This window comes from Podospora pseudocomata, chromosome 7 (assembly GCF_035222375.1).
Source record: "Podospora pseudocomata strain CBS 415.72m chromosome 7, whole genome shotgun sequence".
NCBI classification, from domain to species: Eukaryota; Fungi; Ascomycota; class Sordariomycetes; order Sordariales; family Podosporaceae; genus Podospora; species Podospora pseudocomata.
In genome coordinates this window covers 478355-498931 of record NC_085891.1, presented here as the reverse complement: position 1 = coordinate 498931, position 20577 = coordinate 478355, and the positions used below count along the sequence as shown (strand labels likewise).

At 52.7% G+C, this 20577-nt stretch overlaps 6 protein-coding genes across 6 annotated transcripts; all 6 read left to right on the top strand.

Moving 5' to 3' along the window:
* The first annotated feature begins 3256 nt into the window (after positions 1–3256).
* Positions 3257–4914, top strand: QC762_703750 (uncharacterized protein). The gene is made up of 3 exons (XM_062893226.1): positions 3257–3872; positions 3938–4154; positions 4217–4914. The coding sequence occupies exons 1-3, from the start codon at positions 3613–3615 to the stop codon at positions 4778–4780; spliced, it is 1041 nt and encodes a 346-aa protein (XP_062738918.1). The 5' UTR covers positions 3257–3612; the 3' UTR covers positions 4781–4914.
* Positions 4915–6422: 1508 nt separating this feature from the next.
* On the top strand, positions 6423–9079 carry QC762_703760 (uncharacterized protein; the record flags this gene model as incomplete). Its single annotated transcript, XM_062893227.1, has 5 exons — positions 6423–6554; positions 6633–7452; positions 7519–7883; positions 7943–8399; positions 8451–9079. Exons 2-5 carry the CDS (start codon positions 7281–7283, stop codon positions 9077–9079), a joined length of 1623 nt encoding a protein of 540 aa, XP_062738917.1. The 5' UTR covers positions 6423–6554; positions 6633–7280.
* Positions 9080–10161: 1082 nt separating this feature from the next.
* QC762_703770 (uncharacterized protein) lies at positions 10162–11065 on the top strand (the record flags this gene model as incomplete). Its single annotated transcript, XM_062893228.1, has 4 exons — positions 10162–10278; positions 10334–10427; positions 10488–10913; positions 10983–11065. 4 exons carry the CDS (start codon positions 10162–10164, stop codon positions 11063–11065), a joined length of 720 nt encoding a protein of 239 aa, XP_062738916.1.
* Positions 11066–11502: 437 nt separating this feature from the next.
* On the top strand, positions 11503–12405 carry QC762_703780 (uncharacterized protein; the record flags this gene model as incomplete). Its single annotated transcript, XM_062893229.1, has 1 exon — positions 11503–12405. The coding sequence occupies one exon, from the start codon at positions 11503–11505 to the stop codon at positions 12403–12405; it is 903 nt and encodes a 300-aa protein (XP_062738915.1).
* Positions 12406–12808: 403 nt separating this feature from the next.
* NDE1_1 (NADH:ubiquinone oxidoreductase) lies at positions 12809–16239 on the top strand. Its single transcript, XM_062893230.1, has 3 exons — positions 12809–13669; positions 13815–14348; positions 14408–16239. The coding sequence occupies exons 2-3, from the start codon at positions 14121–14123 to the stop codon at positions 16034–16036; spliced, it is 1857 nt and encodes a 618-aa protein (XP_062738914.1). The 5' UTR covers positions 12809–13669; positions 13815–14120; the 3' UTR covers positions 16037–16239.
* Positions 16240–19592: 3353 nt separating this feature from the next.
* QC762_0104890 (uncharacterized protein) lies at positions 19593–20519 on the top strand (the record flags this gene model as incomplete). Its single annotated transcript, XM_062884243.1, has 2 exons — positions 19593–19991; positions 20373–20519. Exons 1-2 carry the CDS (start codon positions 19683–19685, stop codon positions 20517–20519), a joined length of 456 nt encoding a protein of 151 aa, XP_062738913.1. The 5' UTR covers positions 19593–19682.
* Positions 20520–20577: the final 58 nt, after the last annotated feature.

The window sequence follows — 20577 nt, the reverse complement described above, 5'->3', positions numbered from 1 at the left end:
AGTAGAGGAGGGGCGGTGATCGAAACTGGTGGGTGGGTTGTCTTGGTCTCGATTCCGATCGAGCTCCCGCTGACTTGGCTTGTGGCATAGGTGCTTTCTTTGTTATTTGGCTTTTGGTGTTGATGATACCCGAGTCGTGTGTGGAGTAGGTAGTCGGTGAGGGCAAGCGATGAAGGAGAGAAGTCATGTCAGGCTATCGAGGTTCTAGCCAGTCCTCGTGCTCCGTAGGGTCTGGAAAAAGCAGAGGCTGGCAAAATGTTTTACTAGGATATTTTTTGTAATCTTAACGCGCCTTTGAATGGTACCAATGTCGACAAGAACTGTGAAGTATCCAATCAGCCAAGTGTGAGAACTGAGTGTCCTTTGCAAGATGCTCTCGAATGTGTGTATATGCACGTAGTCACAAGAGATTCACTATAAGGAATAATTATCTATTAATACATAAATAAAATACATACCGTAGGTATTATCAAGTAAAGCAGATAAATAAGCTTGTAATATAGAGATGTAGGAGATAGTTGACACAAAAACACCAGGGTAGAGCATACCTCTGCCACACCATGAGGTTATTTTGGTTTCATCTTGAAACTATTTTAATGATAATTTGCTGTGTACCTTAACTAGGAGTGACACAAAAGGAAACAAAAACAAAAACAGAAAACGAAGGAGAACAAGGACTTGATGCTTCACCCCAGGATTTGAACCTGGAATATTCGAGGTAAGTGGGAAGCCAGGGGGGGCCAGCTACCTCAACTTTCCACCACTTCCAGGTTATGCATCTCGTAAGTACAACCTTCCATCTTTACCCTCGAATCGATCTGAGTTAACTCTTGACTTGCTCGTCAGCACCATGTCCGCCCCGTCCGAGACACTTCTCAGCGAGTTGGCAGCCAAGCTGCCCGGACTTCTGTTCGAACCCGACTGACCATTGACTCTTCCACGTCATGAAGATCCAAGCATTATTGACAGTATGTCCAATGGGACTTACCGCTCTCAGCTCATTGCCAGAAGAATCTTCTATCACACTTTCCACAATTGTGTCTGGGAGCTTCTCGCAGCCTGCCATTACCACCGCGATCTTATGGCTGGGGGACTGAGAAGAATGTCGCCGGACCTTTGGAAGGCTGTCAGAGACGGCCCCTCATGGGCACAAGGACTGGATGTCGCTATTGTCCGCAGCCTAGCGTTGCAAAATTGCCCAAGTCTCCTGGTGCGGGTTTCAGCATCGTCGTAAAAACGATGGCAACGTACCATCAGCCTGTTGCGCTCTTTCTGTCATGGCTCTGCGGGTTGTGCGTGACATAGCACAATACGAGAACGATACCGAACTGGCCCCCAATTCCTACTTCGGCGAGGAGCGTGGACCGGCATATCGGATAGATGAGCGACTAAGCCGCGCTCGGAACGGGAGGCCAGCCACTATTGCAGTTCATCCCATCACCACATACAGCAGATCCACGAGAATCACCGGCTCGCGGGTCCTGCATGGCAAGCTAACAGCTATGTACAACAAAACCGCCATGCACGGTCTCACAAGCGATGACCCGGATTGGATTACCTGTATTCAGTTGACGGAGTCTGGCCCGGGAAGTCGGGAAGTCGCACCCCGTCTTTATTATCTTTGAGGGAGGCCCTCTCAAAGACGCCTGTTTTGCGGTTTCGCCCCGGGGACGGTTCGCATGGAATCAGTTATAGTCTTCAAGGGTGTTGTCGCTGGGGACATTCCTCACCATCAGTGATAGTCGTGAGACGAAAAGCCGGTACGTACCAACCTTATCTTTTTGTTCCCATAATGAGATGTTTGCGGATGGGATAGAGCTAACAGTTCGGAGTTTCCTGTTTCATCACCACCCACCATAGTTACGGTGCCACCCAATAGCCCTCTGGTTCTGAAGCTCCACGTTCCCAGTCCAGGAAACAGGGGTTAAATGTGGACGACTAGTATATGGGCGGGGAAGTTGTAACAGATAATCGATAAGAATACATTCTTTACTTCAACCCTATTATTTATTCTTTTCCTCGTATCTTAATCTAAGTTTGGACAAGAGGTGGCGGCTTGACGCGATGTTGCTCGTGGAGCGTTGGCCCAGCAACCACCAGGGGTATATCCCCCCAACGTTCGACAAAGAGAAGGCTGTATAAAAAGCAAACAAATGTCACGAACATGAGATGGACAATAGCCACAACAGCAAGCGGCTGTAATGCCCTTTGTAGTCTCATGCAAGACCAGAGTAAAGAAATGCCGCTCCCTGCTTTGAGGCTGGGCCAAGACAGCAAAAGAGCAGGGTGGGTAGCTGCACAACAAGAGTGTATACATGCCAGAAGATCAGATGACTGAACCTGTGACCCGGAGCTAAAGTGGGATATAGCTACCTACCTACCTATCCGTACCAGCTTTTCCTTCACTTCGCGGGAGCACTCCCTGTAACCATTCTTCATGTTCAACTCAGCCTCAACATCGAACCCAAAAACAACGACGGTATGCTTGAAAAGTAAATGGAGGTACCTTAACTACCATCCGCAAAGCCATCAGAACCGAATTTCAGAGGTAAGGCCGCCATTGTTTATCTTCGTCATTCCCCAAGTTTACCTGCCTGGTATATTTCTCTTTGGTCCGAATTACGCAAGGTACCGCCCGCGTCTTGCAATCCCCGGCAAGCAACGTTCACGATGTATCTGCTTTTGAGCCTTCCATCTTGGAGTTTGACTACAATCCTCTCGCCAACCTTGGCAAAGAAAGTGTCGGGAAACATGCTTCTCAGGCTCCCAGACACCCATCCCGGAGTCCCCTAAAAATGTATCGCCGGTAAGTCCGTCTCCACGGCCTATTGGCGGAGAGATACATGCAAATTCTTCAGCAATCTGAGCTCGGTGACCTCCCGCCCGCCCCCCACTCTGTTTCGTCCAAGCCGAGACAGAAACCAGGATAAACATCGCCGCCACAGTGGAAGCTTGTCCTCCGGAGCTTCCTTCAAAGATTTTGTGCCCAACTTTGACATGACGCGCCTGCTTTTGCGGATGTGAGGGGATTTGGTGCACGGCCAGGGGAGGATGGAAGAGGCCCGTGATTCCAACAACACAGAAATCTCAGCCAAGACTGCTGGTTGAATTGACAGAGCGCAAATGCCATGCTTGTGATGCACAAAAAAAGTCCAATGTCGATGCGGTGGCTGGCTGGCCCGATGGAGTGGGTGGGTCTCGGTTCCGACTGGCCGGATGATGGGACACTCCAGGTTCGGATCCCTGTCACGATCCAGACCGATCAAAATCCCATGGGGTTTTCAGCTTGATCCCGGGGTGGCACGTGCTGAGCGGCTGTCAGAGCATGACTGTTTACAGCCAGGACGTCAATAGTGCGGCTCAAATAGATCCATCAAATTTTAAGCCCCCCAATAGTGCATTTGAAACTGCATGAAAGAGAGCAGGCATTGATGCTTGATTAAAAAGTGGCAAAAAGTCCATCATGTTTTTGTTTTCTTGTCCTTTCTCCTCCAGAGTTCCTCTCCGCGTCACTCATTTTTGGCCCTCTGTTTCGTAGTTCTTCTTGAACAATTACATTCGTTTTCAAACAACAACATCAACCTAACTACCTCGGGTAGTTGGACAGACGATATGAGGTCTTGGTTGCTCTGCATCAGCGCCGGCGTCCTGGCCGGCGTGTCCAACGCGGCTTGTACCAACAAGTGCGGCTCCAACAAGTGCTTGGGTGCTATTGCTGCCGACCCTGCGTTCGGAGAGTCGTTCTGCTCTTCTTGGTTGGCCTTGGAACCCGCTACCACCACCGTCACCGAGGTCGAGACGGTCACATCGACTCTGCTCAATGTCGAGACGACCTTAACGACACTCACTGTCACCACGGCAACATTTACAGTGTACGTGGTCTGCTATCCTCCATTACATGAATACTTATCTTTTGCTCACACACATCCCCATGCAGGACTGGCAGCGAACGTTCGACCATCTACCAGAAGCGGGCTCCCACCATCACCGAAGCTGATCCAGCCTTGCCCGACCCGACAGATGTCATTGCCTCCCAGTGTTCGTCCAACGAGGATCGCATCAGCAAGGCCTGCAGCTGCATTCTGTCAACCGCTACCGCGTCTACCGTGACCGTGTTGGAGACCGCTGTTACTACTGCCGTTGTTGAGGCCGAGGTTCGTCGTGTTTCCGCCCCGTTGTTCTCTCTGGACATCTGTTGACTTACATGGTAACACAGAGCACCGTTGTTGAGACTGTCACGGACAATGTGGTGGCTACCGTCTCCGTCGCCGCCCCAGCCGTCACGATCCCCGCCAACATCATCGTCAACGGTGGATTCGAGAACTACTTGGAGACCGGCAACATTCTCCCATGGACTGATACACAGGCTTCTACCGGCGGAAGGCTTGATGTCGTGAACGGCGTGAACCCGTGCATGACAGGTGGCTCTTACTGTGCAGGCGGCCGAGTTGTCATCCGCCCCTACCCGCCTACCACCGGTTCCAAATACATCGCCATACGCGAGACCTTCGTCGGGCGCCCGTCAACCACTTATGCGTTCTCTTTCTTGTATCGCTGCCTCAACTATGACGCCGGCACCAGCATTGACATCCTGTACAAGGGCAGTGTCATCGGTAGCGTCAACCAGTGTTACAACAGCGCTGCCTTTTACCGTCCCACCGGCATCACATTCACCACCGATGCCACGGGTCAGGGTGAGGTCGAGGTGCGCTTCCGCAATTCCGGCGCCACGCCGTATCTCTATTTCTACGCCGATGACTTCAAGGCCATTGCTGTGTAGACTGGGCAACGCATCAAAGATGGGTGGGGCGCGACAGCTGTTGGATGTTACCGTCCGGGGCATGGACAGTGGGATCTAGTATATATCGTCTGTTAATATTATATACGTAATACATCTACTTCTTCCACACTGGGCGTCATGGCTCATGATCTGGACATGTTGGAACATATAAATGTATATCTGACGATATGTACCAGAAGATCATGAAATACATGACGAATTTTCACAAACCACGAAAATGGATGAAACTCGTAGGAAACCTGGAATTCATATCAACAAAGCCCTAGAAAAACCAGCCAGAGAGCATGGAACCGGTGTCTAGGTCTTGCCAAAGTGGGATTCGCAATACAGTACCTTACCTCGCCACAAACAACTATACTTCCGCCAAAAACGAACTATCACGAGTGACAGATTCTCAATGCCCAGATGCATAGATACAATATCCACGTTCTCAGACCCCTTTCCAATGTGTTGGTATGCCAGGGAGCCTCGCCTCACAACAAGAATGATAAGAGCTGGGATAATCTATTCAAAAGCTTGGACTGGGTCTTCTAGAAGCTCAGATAAGGTGGTCTGGGATAATATCTAATGTCATAAAAGCTCGGTCTGGATGCTATCAAGGCTCGGTAATGTAACTAGTGCTATGGTGGACTTGGGAGGTATTGCTCAATACATGTATCTATCCTTCTTTAGGCACCTGTATCCCGCAGGCAAATTACTGCATGAGTTACTTAAAATCAACTCTCTGGGTTCCTAAACTCAACAGATAAAAGGCCGACGGCAGAGCAATCCACAGGCATGAGGGCGTGATTCATTGCTGGGAGAGGTCAAAGAAACTATTTAATCCCATCGAGAACCATAAATTATGCAGCCGGTGTGCCAGCTGTTTACCAGCCTTATCCAAGGGAGGTCTCTAGCTTGAACTGCACTGAAATGGACCATTTGACTCTCGCCTCCCGCCAGCTTTCATACTGTGAGGCCCGCGCATTTAACCTTCCCCCACCGGCAGTTAAACACTCGACCTCAGCAAGTATATCAGGGAGTAGTCGTGGCCAACAATCAAAAGTGTACACTGGCACGACCAGGGTCATCAAGATCCGGGTCCCTCGTTGTAGCACAATCATCAGCATATGCCCCAATAGGTATGTTGGATAGCACGGTTGTTGCTGGCGGAATAACTGCTGGCACTTCATCATTCGAAACTATCGATATTGATGAGGTGAAGGAGTTTTACCTTTTGGCACCCGAGGAGGACAAGGCGGCTCTGCTTCGGAGAGAATCCAAGCGCAGCTCTACAACCGTCTTTGTTGACCCTTTCGTCAGATATGGGTTGATTACGGCCAAGGGGGATGAGGTTGACTACGCCGAGGTGAACATGCGGCTACACCGACGGTTGTCTGTTGCTACTGCGCCGCAGCTGTAGTCATGAGAAGATTTTGAAGCAGAATTTTGGGCTTGGAGATGCCTTCGGTCTTGTATCAAGACGTAAAACAAACTGTTTGGAATGCTGTACTCCCCGTCTGTCGGTTGATGACGGCTGTGATTGCTGAGCTACCTTCCTTTCCGGGCCTAGCGTTACAAGTGGCTGTGTGGCTGGCCAGAACTTCGAACGCCCCCGCCCGTTTTTTTTCTGGGCATTTGCTTGATCTTGGCCAAGCTTGCGCTATCAAAGCTTGTTTCGATTCGCCAAGCTGCGCCGCAACGATGTGATGTTCACTGCCGGGGGAGCGGAGGGATAGACTGAATTGGGAACCGACGACAACCCATCGTCACTGTAGGTTGCGATTCTACCGCCGGCCCAGGCCCTTGGCTCTGTTTGCTTGCTGACACAGCTACCCATTGACCGATCTAGAATGTAACACCCAGGTAACTCACGAGCAACACTGACGCCACAGAGACCCCTCCCCTCACGACAACGGCCCTCGGGATGACTTGATTCGGAATGATCTCGCCGGGGAGATACTGACCCCCATCTTATCACCGAGCCAGACCTCATGATGGTTGGGTCCCACCAAACCTGGCCGTTCCATGAAAGTAGGACACCAGCCAAAAACATGAGAAATATCCTCCCTGGTCTATCTTTTCCTTATCTGGTCTGGCGGTGTCTCTCCCCTTTGGCTGCCCTGCCCTTGTCAGGTCCAAGGCGCTCCAGTGACCTGATGTGCATGCTACTTCCACATCTGAGCCTTCTTTCCCTTTCGGCACACCGAGCCCTGCCCATTGACGACGGGTATTGGCGGGGGAGACCATACACACATCCCAATCCACGTCCAAGTAGGTAGGTCGCACCAAGTCACAATAATCTGGCAAACCCGACAGAGAGAGGCGGGGAAGCAGCCAGTAGGAAAAATATATTACTTTTGAGATTCCGACCTCGTCAATCTATCTGCCTTTCTTATCACCCTCTCCGTCCTTTTGTCTTTTTTTCCCCCCCCTCTCCCCGTCCCTTTGCGCAACCATCACGAGTAGGCGAAAAGGAACTCGCATCTGCCTCGCCAACATGGCCGCCTTTTTCAGAAAACGCGCCCTCGACGAGAAACACCCCGACTCCCCCCCTCCAGCAACCGCACCAGGCGCCCAAGATGTCAGCAGCAGCGAGGAAGCCGGCATGGTGGACGAGGGCGTGGAGGGCCCGGATGATTTGCATCGCGGGATGCGGCCTAGACAACTCAGTATGCCTCTCTTTCTCTTCCTGTGTTATCCTCCCAATTTTTTAGTGCTAACAAGTAATTCCCCAGACATGATGGCCATCGCAGGCGCAATTGGCACTGGTCTCATCATCGGCACTGGCACAGCACTAAAGTTTGGTCCCGGCTCCCTCCTCATCGGTTACGTCCTCATGGGCTTCGTCGTCTACGTCGTCATGGTCGCGCTCGGTGAAATGGGTGCTTGGCTGCCGCACAAAAAGTCGTTTTCTGGGTATGCGACGAGGTTTGTCGACCCGGCCATGGGGTTTGCGACGGGGTGGAATTACTTCTTTAAATACGTGATTGTGCTGCCGAATAATCTGACGGCGACGGGCATCATATTGCAGTATTGGGTCAAGGATCTAAATGTCAGTGTGTGGATTGTGGTGTTTGGGGTGGTGATTATACTGCTGAATGTGAGTGCTCGTCCTGGGACAGGAAGAGACATGAGAGAAAGACTGACACCGAGGAACAGCTGATCCACGTACGATTTTTCGGCGAGGCAGAATTTTGGATGTCGCTTGCTAAGGCGCTGGTCATCATTATGCTGATTCTGATGTGCTTCATTCTATCTTTGGGCGGCAGTCCCTCGGGGTTCAGATCAGGCTTTTGGTATTGGACCGACCCGGGGGCATTTGCTGAGTACAATGTGCGCTGGAAGGATGACTACTTCTACGTCCATGGCTCGACCGGCAGATTCTTGGGTGTCTGGGCTTGCATCGTGCAGGCAACCTTTGCGTATCTGGGCACTGAGCTGGTGGGTGTGGCCTTTGGCGAGACGCCTGACCCGAGAAAGAACGTGCCGAGGGCTGTGAACCAGACCTTGCTGAGAATCGTCTTCTTCTACGTCGCCGGTGTGCTGGTCCTCGGGATGGCCGTCCCGTACAACAGTCCCGAGTTGCTCAGGGCGACAAGGGAGAGGATTGGCGGATGTAAGTTGTGGCCCATATACGTGCCGAAATTGCCAAGCTGACCAGAAACAGTGGCCTCCCCTTTTACCGTTGCAGCTCAACGTGCCGGTGTGGACAAGCTCGCCGATGCCGTCAACGGAATGCTGCTAGTCTTCACGATCAGTGCCGCCAACTCGGATATCTACCTCGCATCACGCACTGTTTGGGCCCTGGCTAAGGACAGACAAGCACCAGAGATTATGGAGCGCACCAACAAGCGTGGCGTACCCATTCCCGCAGTAGCCCTCTCCTCCATCTTTATTGCCCTCGGCTTCATGAACGCCACCAAGGATGCCGCGACAGTGTTTGGATACTTTGTCTCGCTCGTCACCGTCTTTGGCGCTCTGAACTGGGTCGCCGTGTTGGTTAGCTACATTTCCATGATCAGAGCCATGAAGGTTCAAGGCATCCCACGAGAAATCATGCCTTACCGCAACCCTCTCTTGCCATGGGGCTCCTACATTGCGCTCGGGGTTACCATCTTGGTTATTATCTTTAGTGGGTACTCGGCCTTCATCCCCCAGTTCCAGATCGACAAGTTTATGACGAGCTACATCGGCATTGTGGTGTATCTGGTGAACATCTTGGTATGGAAGTTGCTCAAGAAGACCAAGAGGGTGAGGCCGGAAGAGATGGATCTCTTGACTGGGAGGAGAGCGTAAGAGGACTGGGGTGAAAGGTGGGGGAGGGGACAGCTTGGGAGGTGATACCATATACTGCGATACATTTGCAATTCATGACTGCTTTTTTGGACAAAGACTGGCTCATTGACGTCCTCTTGCACATTCAACCCAGAGAATGGCTCATTATTGAACCACAGGCTGACCAGGTTCAACAGGTCTTTTCTCGCGCGCAACATTATCTCTTCGTCTGTTTACAATCGTCAGCCTCTTTCGGTCCTTTTTTCTTGCATAACTTACTAACCACTCCCAATTGACGGAGTTTTCGGGACTATGTTCCCCACGATCTGATCTCGACCCACCGGTTTTTTTTTTTTTGCTGACGACTCACCAAACAAGACGGCATCGCATAATCTGCCAAGCTGGGGTTTATTCGCGGACGGCACTGGTCCGGTACGCGGGACGGTAGAGAGCTGCATGGGGATGGATCTCGGTTGTCGCTTTTTTCGGTTGCGGCGCCGTCTTCCGCTTGTGCAAGTGTGTACGTGTGCGGGATAAATTGCCCAAGAAGCGGGTATATCGTCATTCTTTTGTGTCTTGGTCGGCCGTTTTGACGATCGGGTCCCAGATGGATCATGGAGGATGTAGTACCGAGAATGATCGGCATTGCATTGCGGGTTGGGTGGACTTTTGTAGGGACGGGAATGGTTCAGATAAACAACGAACGGTTGTTGTCTGCTGCAAGGCATGAGGGAAACCAGGTTCATATTTCTTGTTGGCGGAGTGGTTGGCCGGCTGGTGCCGAGAATGATGTGGGCGGGATGTATGGGCTGGATTGGCATAGGTGATGTTGATCAACAGTTCTGGTAGACTTCCTATTGAGGAAGTTGGGCACGGGCGAGGCTTGGATGTTGAATCTGCGGCCCGTTGGAGCGGTAGATCTAATATCGAGGGGGATGCGAGTCGGTGAAATTGTGGGTGAGGTTGGCGGAGGGTCGACTGATGAGGATGGGTGTTGAGGAATCGAAAGGGATATAAAAGCTGCTATCGTCTCTGTGCGATGTTGAGAACGAGTAACTCAGCAGCCTCCCTCATCTAGACATTTCAACCGAGGAACCACCAACATGAAGTCTGTCTTCGTCGCCGCTGGCGTTCTCGCCCCCCTGGCTGCTGCCCACAGTATCTTCCAACAGGCTGGCAGTGGATCGATCGACTTCGGCACATCATGCACTCGCATGCCGGTATGAGCTTTTCCAATCCCCTAGCTGTGCCCCGGTGACTAACATCATCTATTAGCCCAACAACTCTCCCGTCACCAGCGTTGGCAGTTCTGATCTTGCCTGCAATGTCGGTGGTTCGCGCGGCGTTGCTGGCCTTTGCGAGGTGAGCGGTACGTTGATGTCTCTCATACCTTAGTGTTCCTGTTCCGAATGCTGATACTTCCATCCAGCCGGTGACTCCTTCTTCGTCGAGATGCATGCCCAGCCCAACGACCGCTCCTGCGCCAACGAGGCCATCGGCGGGAACCACTTCGGCCCCGTCATCGTCTACATGGCCAAGGTCAACGACGCCAAGACGGCCGATGGCGCCTCTGCCTCGTGGTTCAAGGTCGACGAGTTCGGCTACGACGCCGGCAGCAAGACCTGGGGCACCGACACCCTCAACAAGAACTGCGGCAAGCGGACGTTCAAGATCCCCAGCAAGATCCCCGCTGGTGACTACCTCGTCAGAGCGGAGGCCATCGCTCTTCATACCGCCGGCTCGAGCGGTGGTGCGCAGTTCTACATGAGCTGCTACCAGGTTAGAGTTGCCAACAGCGGCAGCGGTCAGCTTCCTGCTGGTGTTAGGCTTCCGGGTGCTTACAGCGCTTCTGACCGTGAGTGAACTCTTCTCCTCTTGCGCTGTTTTCTCGCCTCATTCGTGCTGATGATTGATTGTGTTACAGCTGGTATTCTCATCAACATCTGGGGCGACTTTGGTACCTACAAGGTCCCCGGGCCTGCCGTCATTGACCAGAGCTACTTCTAAGCTCCTTCCATGAAAGGGGATACGGTGCAGACGGAATGAGGCAGGGCCATGCTGGAAGCTCCGGTCTCCCTGCTGTTCGACTTTCGGTGGTGAATTTGCTCTTTCCTGTACATAGTTGATCGAGCTGTAAATACTCTAGAAAGCTCAATGCTCTTTGTCGTTGTCAATCATTTGGCATGATGCCTCCTCGATTGCTGTCATTGTCATCGTCATTATAAACCCTAACCCGTACCTGAATTGCGCTGAGATGGTGACGCAACTTGACCCACCTCTCATCCAAGTCATCTGAACTCATCAACTGAACCTGAACTGTTTCAGCCCCCAAAATCTGAAAATCTTGAGAAAGAGTGTTAAATTAGCAGAAACAAAGTCAAAGACTTCTTCCAATTATCCATCATTTTTACCAAGTATTTCGTTTGACTGCCTTTCTTCATCTCATGCAGTTGCGGGGCATCATTCCTCGCCGCTTAGCCAGCCCCGCTTTGACTCGCCCTCTTATGGACTTGTTCATTCCCTCTCTCACCAACAACCTCATCCTCACCCCAAACAAGCACACCACCACCTTCACAGATCCTCACCATCATCATACCCACCACCACCGGCATTTGGACCTGCTTTTTCACCATCACTCTACCACGACCGCCCCTGCCAAACCCCGCCGCAACTCCTTCCCTCACATCCTCAAATCCAAGATGACGCAAACCCTCCACAAGAAGCAAGAACCAGCCATCACCTCGGTCACGGAACTTCCCACCTCGGAAGCCAGATGGGTGACTCTTCAAAAGATCGAGTACACCGACCAAACAGGCAAAGCACGCACATGGGAGGTCGCCTCCCGCAAGACTCGCTCCGCCAAAACAGGCGTCGACGCTGTAGCGATTGGCAACATCTTGCTTTCTCCCAACAAGGCCCCCTCCACACTGCTAGTGATCCAATACCGCCCCCCACTAGACGCTTACACTGTCGAGTGGCCTGCCGGTCTTATCGACGAGGATGAGACAGCCGAAGAGGCGGCAGTGAGGGAGTTCAAGGAGGAGACGGGGTACGAAGTGAGCAGGGTGCTGAGTGTCAGCCCGGTGCAGGCGGCTGATCCGGGCTTGTCGAATGCGAATATGCAGATGGCTATGGTAGAAGTGGAGGTGCCTGAGCTGGAGGCGGGCTCGCTGCCGGAGCAGAGGTTGGAGGATGGGGAGCACATTGAGCGGGTGGTCGTCCCGCTGGCAGAGCTATATGAGAAGCTGGTGGAGTATAGCAAGAGGGAGAGGTTTATTGTGGCGGCTAAGTTGTTTCATTTTGCGGCGGGCATGGATTTCATGAAGACGCAAAAGTATGGGCTTTAGTGAGGGACTGGCTTAGTTGAGCAGCAGCAGGCATGGAGTTGGCGGGCATCGGAGAAAACCTCCTAGAAATGATAATACAACAAAGTCATGAATACCTTGCTGTGGTTCTCACAAGTGTGGTGTTTGGAATGGCCATTGCATGACAGGCGCCGACCCTAACCCTTTCCACATACTCAGAGGAACACAACACCACCATGTGATGGGGTGCCACAGCAGAAACAGGCACATGCAGGAACCGCGATACCCTCCTATAAAAGAAAACCAAGACTGAACACCGTCATGTGTCTGCCACTTGGCAGTCCCCAAGGATGCGTGATCGGATGACCAGTCATAAGCGGGCGGGACCGGAGACCACCCGCTTAGCTTTCTGGCAGCGGCATTGCTGCGACACACAAAAAGCGATATTTGGCAAATGCGCAAACCGTTTCAAATGCAGTGGATGGCGCGCGGCGTTGGTCGATCCTGGGGCTGCAGAAAGGATCGCTCTGTCAGAGGCAAGACAGCGCAGCAGGCGCAAGCAAGCAAGCAGCGCGACACATTTAGCATAGGGCAGGGTGTATTTAAAGCAGAACAGGGACGGGCAGTTGGCATGAGGTGGGGTAGAATCGGCAGTGTGAGTGTGAGCAACAAGTCTGGCTGACTGGCTGTGCTGAAGATCTAGTTGGGTGGGAGTGAATGTGGTTCGTCATGCTAAAACAGCGGGAAGCTAGGTAGGTAGCATGTTGAAGAAGATACGCGGATGGATAAGAAGAATAGGGAGGGAGATAGATTGTGTGGTAGAGACAAAGAATTTGAAGAAGATGAGTCCAAGAGGTAGTATAGATGAAAGAGAAATGTCTCCAACAGCAAGACCAACGTCATGACATCAAAGTACATAAAGTGCTCTGTTGATGTTGACGAGGTTGAAAGTGGGTTTGTTGACTCTGAAAGAAGCTCAGGTTGCGTGGAGCAAATGGTGCACGGTTGCCATGGTGCCATTAGCGCATGCCGAGCAGAGGGAGAAGAGGAAGAGCCCACAGGTGCCAAGGAAAACACCCAGCCCCGGGACCAGGACTGGGAGAACGAGGAAGCATCCAACCTTCCTCCCGCCCGCCGCCAACTCGACAACCGACGACATCGCAATCGCCAACCGAGACGACTTACGACGGAATCAGGTAGGTAAGTAGGTCGCGAAGTGCGATCACTCGATCAAGTCCACCGCCGGACTCTTCGACGCCCTTTCCGACTGTCCAAGACGCCCTTTTCCCGCCCGCGCGACCGTCGGGTAAGCTGCCTCTCGCTCTCTCTCTCTCTCTGCGTTCTGTCTCTCTCTCGCCTGTCACTCATCCCCACGCGACCGCCTTCTCCTCCTCCGCCTCCACCTCCCGCCGATTACAACCTCAGTTGTTGACGTCGTCGCTCAACACCAGGAAAATACCCCCCCATCGCGGGAACTCACAGTCGGCCATGACCTGCCGCATTTTCGCATAACGCCTCGAGCCTTCCCGCTGCATTTTACGATAACGATCCACGACTTTCATATCTGCTTTCAGTTTCTGTTTTCGCTGCCAACTGTCCGACGTTCTTTCCGACCGCCTTTTCCCTAGAGTTAATTTATTTCCACAACCATCACATGCGAGATTCATCCCTTTTGCGCATCACAGCCACTACATCTCGCAGTATCGCATAGCAAAAATTACGAAAAAACAGCAACCAACAAATAATTACAACAAAAAATGTCGGAGCCACCATCATCCCCTCCAAGCGCCGAGGCCAACCCCCAGGATGCGCTCGCGTGGTACAAATCGCAATACGAGCTGCTCGAGCAGGAACTATCGGAATTCCAAGCCTCAAGCAAAGAGCTAGAAGCCGAGCTCGAAAAGGACCTGGATGCTGCCGACAAGCGGGAAAGGGCTCTGCAGAAAAAGGCCGAGAGCCTGAGCTATGAGGTGGAGGAATGGAAGGTACTGATATCTCCATATGAGCGCACTCGAGTGACGGTCTGGCTGACATGTCCTACCAGCGAAAATACAAGGAATCCAAATCCGAGGCAAATGCGGCGCAAAGCATTCTCGAGAAAGAGATCACCACCCTTCGCGAAACAAACCGGACCTTGCAGCTCAGACTACGGGACATCGAGGTAGCAAATGACGACTTTGAGCGACAGGCGCGCAACACCACGTCATCACTGGAGGATCTCGAGTCCAAGTACAATGTCGCCATCGAACGGGCTGTCTTGCTGGAGGAGGAGATCAAGATTGGGGAACAGGAAAGGGAACAGCTTCGGGTAGAGACTCAGCGGTTGAGGGAGGAGTTGTCGGATCTAAAGATCGAGGCCGAAATCTTGCAGCACAAGATCAAGAAGCAGGATGCCCGCCATTTATCGACACTCTCCACTGACCTCTCGCTCCCCGGCTCCCCGCCATTTGGCAGCTCACCTCACTCGACCGCAAGCTCACCAATGATCACCACCCCACCCGACACCAAGTCGCTATCCACCGCGGACACCTTGTCCGAACTCCAAGACCCACCATCACCCTCCATCTCGGAGATCTCTCAACTGTCCCGGTCACGACTCAGCGTCACAAAAGGTCCTACGTCCCAAAGGAAATCCCGATTGCCTTCTGCCGACAGCAGCATGGCATCTAAACCAAGGTCCGTTGGCGGTGCGTCTAGCTCTTCAACCCGGGGCAATCGTGTGGCGACTGCTTCCGCCGCATTGCGCACGCCTGCCCAGAGAAACTCGACTACCAGCAAGCCACCATCAAGCACGAGGGCGCATAAGATTCCGCCCTCCAATTCACTCACCCATATCCGGACGCTCACAGCACAGATGCAGCGTCTGGAAGCTCGTGTGCAGTCTGCCCGGTCCAAGCTCCCTGCAGGTTCGGCCAGCACCCCACCACGGGGCTCACCAAGAACAGTTCCCACGGTACCATCTTCGGTCACAATACGCAGTAGGAAGCGCACCGCCGGTTCCACAGCATCGTCGACGATCAGCAACGGCGACGACAAACCAACGCCATCCAATTTCCGCAGCAGCCTTTCGAGTTCAACGGCGAATAAGCACGTCCCCCGACTTAGCACGTCGGGCGTCTCCCGATTGTCCTTTGGTCCGCTGCCCAACCGTAACCCTAACCATCAAGCCGATGCATCCGATTTCCCACGGCCCAGCAGTCGAGCTAGCGTCTCGAGCTACGCACGGCCGGTTAGCAGACAGGAATCGCACGGCGGTGGTCCCTCGAGCGCCGCCATGCCACCTCCCAGGCCGATGAGCAGGGCCAGTCTCACGGGGTCCAGAACACCACTAGGTAGGCCGAGGAGTAGTCTGGGCATGCACAGTGGGAGGGAGTCGCATCATGGTCACAATCCAAGTCACAGCGTTAGTTACAGCACGCTGGAACTGGATGAGGGAGACACTGGGGAGTTCCGGACGCCTAGCAGACGGGGAACCTTTAGCAGGATGGACGAGGGTGGGTTCAGTGCCATTCCGGGACCAAGCGGGATTCCAGCACCGAGGAGGCAGAGCGGAGGGTCGGGAGGCATCGGGCTGCGGAGGACTAGTAGTGCCAGTGCTGCCGGGCCTGTAGCAAGTCTGCTAGCGGGAGGAATGCAGGGGAGGGTGCTGGAGGATTTGGGGGAAACCTACTAAGCCAGGTCCATCAGGCAAAGAAGATAGCTATGATGGAAGGGGGCATGATTAAGGAGCCTATAATTTACAATTGTGTTGAAGCGGAGAGGCGGCGTGATAGCTGGCTGGCTGAATGGGTTGGTTGGGAGGCATGGATGATACCTTTATTTTGACTTTGGCGCCTTACTACACAAACAGGAACGGAAAGGAAAGGAAGGGAGGGGGAGGAGGGGGCAAATTGGGCTGAAAGGGGGGGGGGGGGTTCACATCGCAACTCTCTGGCTTTATTTTCTTCTACTTTATATTTCTGACTGAGGTGAGGGGGGAAGATTGGTGAGGGTGCTAACCTACCGGAAGAAGAAAGACGGGGCGTGGATGTGTGAGAGAGTGATGATGGATGAATTGGTTGCTTTGATATACACTTTTTTCAATACTTGATACCTATTTTTTTTTTCTTTTTCTTTTGTGCATTTTTACAGTTTGCATTACGATTGACGGTGTTTTTTGTTTTGCTTTGTGATGACATGAGAGATGAGGATTGAGCTTGGAGGGCTTGAGCATGGTGGTGGGTTGTGGTTATGAGATGATATTTTTGTAGTTTTGCATTTGTTTTGTAGCGATTCTTAACTTTGATGGTATGATTGCATGTAACGAATGGGGTGGGTGTTGTGATTCGGGGTTGGGGATTTTGTGTGACTTGGGTGCTGAGCGAGGGAATGGCGTTTGGATTGTTCTTCTGTGACGGAGGGGTATAGACATGGTGCTTGAGGAGTATGGACATGCATGGCATTTGAGGAGTATTCTTCCTGGAAACTTCAAGGGCAAGAAGTCTTCGGGAGACGGACTAATGCATAAGGTACAGCAGAGGCAACGAGTGATAGTTTGAAGGGCACGCGCAAGTAGTACCTTGCATGCTGTGGACGACACTGCAAAAGTTCTGAACCATACCTAAAATATGGCTACTAGGCCTTGAAATGACCAGTAGGTCTTGAGAGATAGTCGATAGGCCTTAGGGAGTAGTCAAAAGGCCTATTCCCTGTTTAAAAGGTAGAAGTCAACGGTTATCATGCGTCTTACTTACTTGTAGTACCAGTTATTTTGTCGACGACGCGTGCCTAGGTAGGTAGGTACCTTGGGAAATAAACTCGACCAGTTGGAATATATAGAGCCAAAATATCAGGCTCAGAGTTTACGAGAGCTGTGCGTGCGTGCGTCAAAGAGGGTGTTTCATCTTGCTGAAGTTTGTTGTGTTTGTCAAGGTAAACGGAAGGATTAGTTAGGTACTTGGGAAAGCATTGATGCGTGGTCAAGAGGACAGACAAATGTACCCCCTTCTTCTGTCCACGTAGCTGCAGCAAACTTGGTGAAGCTCGATGTTACACCTTAAACCAACAGCACCAGTTGACTTTTATAAGGCTGAGCTTCATGTCTTTGAAGGTGCTGTGCCTGGCAGATCCTGGACTGGTCTAGCCCCCCGTTGGCCTCGTGGGAGAGGGGACCAAGAGAAAAATCGTACGATTCTGATGTCAGTGGGGCCTGGTTCTTCTGCTGACCTGCCTTCCCGTCGGGTCGGATCGACCTGTCAAGATTCGGCAGTGGCTTCCGATCTGCTTGGATTGCTTGCTTGCAGATAGATGTGCAGAAGGGCATGGTTCGCAGTCTTAAGAGTACGGCGTATGTTTGGGCATGTTGGTGTGGCGGGATTAGAGGTACACCTCGTGGTGGAGGAAGCAGGAGGGGGGTGTGTGGTTGGACACTAGATATGTCTGGCAAATTATGGACATTACCAACGGTATACATAGACATGATCGAGATGGATGGTCCTACAATCACCGGACTGGAGGTTCATGATTCATCAAGAAGAGGTGAACAGCCTGGGACCACATCACGATGGCCATTGTCCCATGTGGCTAGTCTTGTGGTCCGTGATGGCGGCAAGGTTTCTCCAGTGCGGAGCGGCCCGGTGACGACTCTATTCTTGGAGACAAGGGTCTTTTGTGTGGACGACAGTGTTTGTCGCGATGGTGAGGTGGCATGTGATTTATCCAAAAGCATATCTGGCTGTCGATGGCCGAGTGGTGACAACACTGCAATACCCACCACTGATAACACCGAGAGGGCCATACAGCTGCCACATCTGCATCTCAAGATGAATCTGACGGCGTGACCTATTCCTGATAGGCCATCTCTGAGGACTGCTTGAACGCAAAGCAAGGGAAGATCTTCTTATCAAGAGAGGCCAACGTCTCAAAACCGAGCGGGAGAATATCACCGAGCGGCGACTTCACTCGGGAGTTGAGAGTCTCCAGACCACGAGGCCGGACAGATGGAAACCGGGAATTGTCGGCCACTACAAATGTTGTTGACCAGCCGAGTCAGTGTTGAAACTCGTCGTGTTGACGGATCCCTGAGCACAACCAAAACACGGAAACGCCTGGGGAGAGAGATGGAAAAGACCAGAAATGGCGAAAGTCTAGTCCGCAGAGGGCAATTCCTGGGCGGACAAGATGTTGGGGATCTGCGGGTCCGACTCCGGTCTTTTGCGCTAACAATTTCCTGTCGATCAAAGGGACCCGGGGGTTCCGGCATAACTCGAGGGACGACGGGAACTCAACAATTGGGGCATCTTTCACCCACAGTTGATTGCCACTTTCCCAGTCCCAACACTGGTCATTAAATTTCACGATTCTTGCAGTGGCTGGGCGTGTGTCTGTCTTCTTGGGCTGAGGGAGAGTTTTGAGGGACGAGTTACTGGCTCTGTCTGTGGCTGTTGAAGACTTGAAGCGTGAAGTGTGATCCAAAAATCAAAATGCCATCTTCGGCGGTCCGCTGTCAGCCAGCCAGCCATGACCGCCCAGAAAACCCTTCCCTGGGGTCGGTTCCACCAGGCTGAGATCGAACCAGGGGCCGGCCCCGAGTGCCCAGGGGCACAGACCATCTGGGTCAGTTGCAAAAGGGTTGAACCGATCGGGGTTGGTTGTTGAGGGCTGCTGGTCTCTTTGTTAGTGCATGCCTCGGACCAAAGTACCCTGCAGGCTGATTTCCAAAGGGAAGGCGGAAACAGAAACGGCACAAATGGGAATTTGGGAAAGTAGGCTCGAGAGATCGTAGATACGAAATCGTCGATGAAGGGATTCGGACACCATCTGGCGTTGCCCCGAGCGCCGAAGCGGCATCGTCGGCGAAACATTGAACCCAAATCCGCCGTGTGCTGCGCCGGGGCTGACATGAAGGTGTCCATGCGGCTGGGTTGAAGACCGGGAGTCTCGGGCAGTGGCATGGCAGAGAAGGATGCAGGAACAGGAACAGCAATGCCAATCTGGGGACGGGAGATGGGGAAAGCAGAGGCTTGAAATAGAGAGACGCATAGAAACCTGGAAGGCAATGCCGCCGTCGGTGTTGCTCCAAGTCAAGAGACGACGCGAGATGTATCTAGGGTGTCCCATGAGTGTCTTCGGTGATATCAAAAGCTTAACGGAGGTACATCGCTTGAACCCCGAGCCCACGGTGGAAGGGCACTTGTTCTGCGGGCTGACGTTGCTGCTGCTGGATGCCCCGGCAAGCGGGCAGACGGCGTGTTGTGTGTGGCCTTTTGGGAGTTTCCCCAACATGTCGGCTCGGTCGTGGGCGGTGTGAGCGATGATTGGCTTGATTCGACCGAGTTCAGATGTCACTGAGAGGCTCGGCGCGGGAAGCAAAGGGACGGAGCCACGGGCACGCAGGGGGTGCGAGGGGTGAAAAAAAAAGTTACAGTGGAAAGTGCAGTGGTCGGTGGTGGTGTGGGTGTGTGGTGGGCGCTGGGTTGCTCGGATGCGGATGGCTCCAATTTTGGGGTCCCCACATCCCACCTTTCCCACCAAGCCCCGGGCCCCGGCTGTCAACCAGAATGTTTAGAACAGGGACGAACAACGTCTCGCCAGAAACCCAAACTCGACCCATTCATCTACGGACAACTCCTCCCCTCATCCCCCCCGAAGTAAGGACTTCTCCCTTCCTTTCTTCTCTCTTCTCCATTCCTTCTGGATCTGCTTCCCTTCCCTTCGCTCCTTGCCTGGTCTGCATCAACCTTGGGAGCTCCCTCGGCCGACACCCCCCCCCTCTTCTCTTCGTCCCTCACCTCGTCTGTTCTGCTGCATTCTATTGCACTTATCACCATCGTAATATTTTGATTGTGGTCTGATAAACAGATATCTAGATCCCTTGCAGCAAAGGAGTAGGAGTAGGATAAGGATATACCGGTCCACATATCCAGGTTCGTTCGGACTCCACGGATACAAATCAGCAGCCCAATCGCCAAGCATAGAGTTTCGCTGACACCGGGCATCCGCCAGTTCCAGTTCCCAGCACAGCACAGCAGACACCGCCGCCTGCCAGCATCATCCCCCACCACCCCTTTCCTCTTATCGGCGTCTGGTTTGGGAAAATATCCGATTGCCTGTGCCGACCTGCTCTGCTCGACAGACGCTTCACACCGCCTGGCGCTACACCACGTTACGTACTTTAATGATCGAGTAGACGACCTCTTCTCTTATTTTCGAACGAATTCCCCGCCAGATCCCCAA